General features: G+C 40.6%; 1 protein-coding gene across 1 annotated transcript; it reads left to right on the top strand.

The window, feature by feature from the left end:
* The first annotated feature begins 5,541 nt into the window (after positions 1-5,541).
* Positions 5,542-5,954, top strand: LOC108530790 (uncharacterized protein C8orf59 homolog). Its single transcript, XM_017873830.1, has one exon. The coding sequence runs from the start codon at positions 5,594-5,596 to the stop codon at positions 5,894-5,896; it is 303 nt and encodes a 100-aa protein (XP_017729319.1). The 5' UTR covers positions 5,542-5,593; the 3' UTR covers positions 5,897-5,954.
* Positions 5,955-6,168: the final 214 nt, after the last annotated feature.

Here is a 6,168-nt window from a genome sequence, read left to right as displayed (position 1 = left end):
TTTGGCTTTTAGGCCATGTTTTTCGTGACCCTTGTGTTCTAGCAGCAAATCCATTGTGAAAACACCCAAACTTTATTGTAATGGATGCTTTCCAGCCTTCTCTTGGCTACTGATATTGAAGGTGCATCCCAGTTCTTTGTTCTAGTCCGCTTAACAAATTCTGAATCTCTCATCCTTGTAACTTTTAAATATCTATCTCCCAAGTCACTATCACCTGTGAATACCATAAGAATTTTTCTTTCAGAGACTTTTAATGACTTCTTGCAAAGTATTATTTACTCTAGTTTCCTCTTAGGATTCTAGGGCTGACTATCTAAATAGTATAATGTTGAGTTCTTGGCTGTTTCCTACTTCTGCCCACATATATTCCATTCCACAGGATACAGTCCTTCCTAAAAGACAGAAAATACTTCGATGCATATAATATATACAGTGCATCAAATTGAAAGAGCATTCCTGGGCTTCTGAGTCCAAGTCCTTGCTAAATGTCTTTGAGGAAATATTCCAAAAACCCTGAGCCTCAGTTTGGTTCTTTCTGTTGTTGTTTTTTTGTTTTGTTTTGTTTTTGTTTGTTTTTTGATGGAGTCTCACTCTGTCACCCAGGCTGGAGTGCAATGGTGGTGCAATCTCAGCTCACTGCAACCTCCACCTCCTGGGTTCAAGTGATTCTCTCACCTCAGCCTCCCAAGTAGCTGGGATTACAGGTGTCTGCCACAGGCCCAGCTAATTTTTGTATTTTTAGTAGAGATGGGGTGTCACCATGTTGGCCAGGCTGGTCTCGAACTCTTGACCTCCGGCGATCCACCCACCTCAGCCTCCCAAATTGCTGAGATTGAATTGGTGGTTCAATGGTAGAATTCTCACCTGCCAAAACGGCTGGGATTACAGGCATGAGCCACCGCATCCAGCCCTCAGTTTCTTTATACATAAAAATGGGTAAAAGATTACCTACCTACCTCATAGATTTGTTGTAAAGATTTAAGAAAATAATATTTGTAAAACCTAATACAGAGAAGGCACTCAAATATTGTTTATTATCATCAATCATATTCTACCTAAAGCTAGGCAAATAACACAGCAGTCATTTTCACATTGCTATTCTAATTAACATTCTTTCCACAAAGGCCAGCAGGCATGGGAGCTAGCCCTGGCCTTCTAACCTCTGGAATTCAGTAGTGGAATTCCATGTAAAGTCTAGAATAAAATTAAACTTGATGGGTTTCATCTTTATTCTCTTTCATATCTATCAACCACTGCCAACAGCCATCATGACCTCTGCTTCCAAAACACTTCAGGACTGATCAAGCAAACTCCTGCTGTACTGGGGGTGAGATTTCCAGGGATTTGAGGTTCAAACACAGGACTGTGGCATGCTGGGGAGACCCTAGATAGTATCACAGCAACTGCCATAGGTACAGAAAACAGTCACTGAGGAAGCAGGAGAGGTGTGTTTCTCTTTCCACGTGCCTCTCTTTTCACTTACAGAAATATTGACAAGGAGAAAAGAAGCACTTTGCCAACCAAGCAGAGCTTGTGCTGAACGGAACACTTGACCATGTGCTTCCAAGTCTCTCTCATGCTCTCTGCATAGCTAGGACAAAGACATTCAGATGGAGGGTCAGGGCAGGGAGAAAGGAAAAGAGGGGAGAGAAAGTGAGGGTGGGACGGAGATTTAATTATTTAGCCTAATGTGTTTTATTCCTTTTCTGAGAATAAATAGAAGACTGAGCTCCTGTCAGAACTGTTGATCCAGGACCCCTTGACACTCCATTTTAAAATCAAAGTATTTTGAAACAAAACTTCCTTAATGGGCACCTGGAAGTAGGAATGAGGAAGACTGTTTGAGTGGTTTTCTTTTCAAGTGGAGTCCTTTCTTTTCTGAAAGCTACAGACTCAATGACAATAACTATCTGTGGAATAAATTGAATGAATTCATGTCTCTCTTGTTTTTTTCTAAGAAACCTTCCAGAATCTGACACTCCAATTAACCAAGGTATCTCTTCTTTTGCTCTGTTCATCCTTACAACACAAACACCACAAGTGCAGCTCCATCTTGATTGTCAAAGGTGAATACAATCACACAGCATGCTTTTTGGCCAGAAACTTTGATGCCACATGTAGAAATCACATCGAGGGCAAAGATTTGAGTTCCAGGGATTTTGGAGATGGTGCGGATGGAGGAAGGGGAGGAAGGAGATGGCTGTTGATAGCATAATAACATCTAGAAAACAGGCTTTCCAACTAGAAAAGCATGTGTTCAGATCTCAACTCTTCCAATTACTGCCTCTTCAACAGAAATAACATAAATAATGGCCAGGCATGGTGGCTCACACCTGTAATCCCAGCACTTTAGGAGGCCAAGGCAGGTGGATCACCTGAGGTCAGAAGTTCAAGACCAGCCTGGCCAACATAGTGGAACCATGTCTCTACTAAAAATATAAAAATTAGTTGAGTGTGGTGGCGGGCACCTGCAATCCCAGCTACTCGAGAGGCTGAAGCAGGAGAATCACTTGAGCCCAGGAGGTGGGAGTTACAGTGAGCTAAGATCGTACCACTGTACTCCAGCCTGAGTGACAGATCTAGACTCTCACTCAAAAACAAACAAACACAAAACCGTAAATAAGTTGTTCAACTCTCTTTCATTTCCTCATCTGTCAAATAGACGAAAGAGCAGTGATCAATAGTTCTGTGGTGGTGATTAAATATACAGAAAGCCCTTAGAAACACAGTCAATAAAAGGCAGCTGATATTAACACTGTTGTTATTATTATGAATTTTTAAATTAAATACTATTTAAAATAAAAGAGGCCTATAAACCCGAAAATACATGCCCAACAATCTTAGACATAAAAGAAAGGTGATTCAATGAAAGAAGGAAAGAAAGCAGAAAGCAAGAGAGAAACACAAAGAGGGAGGAAGGACACTTTGAGAGGCCGAGGCGGGTGGATCACGAGGTCAGGAGATCGAGACCATCCTGGCTAACACGGTGAAACCCCGTCTCTACTAAAAATACAAAAAAATTAGCCGGGCGTGGTGGCGGGCGCCTGTAGTCCCAGCTACTCAGGAGGCTGAGGCAGGAGAATGGCGTAAACCCAGGAGGCGGAGCTTGCAGTGAGCCGAGATGGCACCACTGCACTCCAGCCTGGGGGACAGAGCAAGACTCCGTCTCAAAAATAAAAAATAAAAAATAAAAAAAGAGGGAGGAAGGACAGGTAAAGGGGAGGGGACAGGGCTGGTGACGCGAGGAGGGGACCTCCAGGAAAGCTCTATACTCAGGGACTCTATGCTCCAGGTCCTGGGAAAAAAACAGCAAAAGGGGGCACATGTTTTTGCAACAAGATCTAAAATATACAGACTTATCTGTGCCTATTAATGCTACCTCCTCCCCTTCTACCAATTTGAAGACTCAACTTTAAATAACTTCCTCAATTTTGGAGGCTAAAGATTTCTCCCTTTAGGAAATAAATTAAAACTCAAATAATCAATATTTCCACAACTTCTCACTCCTGCCCCATCACACTTATCCACAACTGCTGTTTCCCACCCTCTACCCTCTACTTTGCAAGGGAGTGGTGAGGGAAATGATTGAAATCAATTTTCACAGTCTTTTCTTGACATCAGAAAAGGTTGCAGTGATAAAGAAATACGGGAAAAAATTAAAAGCCCATGCAGAGCTGAGCCATACAGGGGAAACTGGCAAGGAGAGAGTGATCAAAAACTCAAAAATATATGCAAGATACTGCAGCCTATTTGAAGATTAGAGTTATTTAAATTAGTGTTATTGTTACAGGAATAGGGCAAAGAGACTGTGTTGCTTTGTAAGAAATTTCCATCTCCAAAATCACGTTTATAAACCTGGAAGAAGAAAAGGATATGTTTTAAGCATAAAAGCACTGAGCCCTTTCAAATCCCTCCTTCCTTTGTTAATGACATTGTGTTTCTTCGTTCTGGAGTCTCCCAGAATGCAGGAGAAAATTTTTCAGGTTGGCTTTGACCGTCAAACTCTTTTCTTTACATTTGCATGCTTGGAACTTTCTTGTGAGATATATTTCTACCAAAAGCAAGAAGCTGGGAATCTGTTTTATCCTTGGACAGTTTTATTCTTTCCCCAGTGGCCCCCCTTATTATCTCTATCGAGAATTTCAGCATTCTCTCTTTTAAAACTCAGTCTGCCACTTTAGAAGTTAAAGATTAATATGTCTGGGCCTTTAATTGTAATCTAGATTCTGGAATTAAACTAGGTGTAATGGGAAGAATAGAATTAGGACGACTGGGCTCTAGTCCTGTTACTACCAATAACTAGTGGTGTGACCTTGGGAAAGCTTTCAGCTTCTTTGGAACTCCATCTATAAAGTAAGGTGGTTGGAAGTGACAATCTCTAAATACCTTGTGGCTCTAAAATTCTGTGTTCTTATGGACGAGGAACTCTCCACCTTAAAAGCTAACTGGTTGCTGATAGTCATTTTCTCAGCTAGTTAATTCAATTCTGAAGGACAAGAACCAGGTATGATATTTTTCTTCAACACACAACTGTCTTTTGAAAGAATAACAGCAGAAAGAGGAGAGGAGCCCACTCTAGCTAGCAGTAAGCAGTCAGCCTTGGAAAAGACAGCCATGGGAGCCAAGGAAACAAGGAGGAAAATTACTGAAATAATCCCTTTGTCCAGTCTCTTTTCTTCATTGGAAAAGTTGCTGTGAGAAGAGAATATAAAAACAGTAACAAGGCCATGCAAAGCTGAGCCAGGTAGGGAGGTCGTGTGGGGTGGACATCATCAAATTCAATGGATCCATCCATTTCCTTTAACCTCATCTTTTCCTTCCTTAAAAGATATACTTTGCCTCCTCCTCATTCCTGCCGTATTGTGAAGCAAAAGAATACTGGCACTTTCTTTTTCTTCTTTATCAGTTCAGGCAAAGGATTCTTCTGCATTAAGTAAAAAAGAAAGCAAACTGAAAATAAGCTTCTGTATGAGGAAAAGAAATGGTTGGGGTGGGTGAGTTGTCTAAAAATGACTGTGTGGATGCTGCACTTATTAAAAAGTAACAGACTGCAAATCTTCAAATATAAAAAAGATTTGAAAAGATCTGGGCTCAGGAGGTAGCAGAAAGCTGGTGCAAAACTGAGACAAACAATGAGCCTTGGGGTTTTGCTTTTGTTTTGGTTTTTGAGTCTCCTAATTGAGCCTGTAGAAAAAAAGGTAAGAAAAAACAGGAGCTGAACTCTCAAATTCAATGGTTCACAGCCCTTGGTAAAAGAAGTCTCTCCCTTTTCTTTGCCGGATATCTCAGTGAAAACAGAGGTGACACTAAAAGGCTGGATGGGAGACTGACTCATCCAAGGGCTTGAGTGAGTCTCGGAGAGCCAATCAAGTGATTTCTATTCAGGGGGAAAAAATGGTGGTATAACATGAGATGGACTCAAGAATATGAATTGGTTTTCGACAAGCAGAACCAGAGTGAATAATTTTACTGGTCTCAAAGCTTACATGTAGTCCAGATGTAAACTATGGTCTCTCAGCCCTTAAAAAAGAAAAAGGAGAGATGGTGTCTCCTGGAGCTTAGGAAGCTGCATGCAAGTATTAAATTTCTGACAATGGGCAAGAACAAATTAAGAGGGCCAAAGTCCAGGAATGTATTTCACATAGCCAGCCAAAAAAACTTTAAGGCTAAAAACAAAGCAAAACCAGTTACCACTAATCTTAAGAAGATAAACATTATGAATGATGAAAAAGTTAACAGAGTAAATAAAGCTTTTGTAAATGTACAAAAGGAACTTGCACATTTCTCAAAAGGCCCTTCAGTTGAACCTCTGCAGAAAGAATTGATTCCTCAGCAGCGTCATGAAAGCAAACCAGTTAATGTTGATGAAGCTACAAAATTAATGGCTCTGTTGTAATATAGTGGCGATGCATCAAACTCTCCACAAAGACCAATAAATTAAATGTTTTATACAAAAAAAAAAAAAGAAAAGAAAAAGGATTGATTTGAATGCTCAGTCTTTGGATTTTGAAGGTTTAACTGTGCAAAACACACACACACACACACATACAGTTTCTGCAAATATAGGGTGAGTGTGGTGAAACTTCCATTTTCAAGGTCACCTGGCTTCGGATTCCTACTTAATGAGCTCAGTGTTGTGTCATCTGAATTCACTCTGTGGCAACCTGA

Source organism: Rhinopithecus bieti, unplaced genomic scaffold (assembly GCF_001698545.2).
Source record: "Rhinopithecus bieti isolate Rb0 unplaced genomic scaffold, ASM169854v2 scaffold_6782, whole genome shotgun sequence".
Classification (NCBI taxonomy): Eukaryota; Metazoa; Chordata; class Mammalia; order Primates; family Cercopithecidae; genus Rhinopithecus; species Rhinopithecus bieti.
This window is presented reverse-complemented; position numbering and strand designations above follow the sequence as displayed.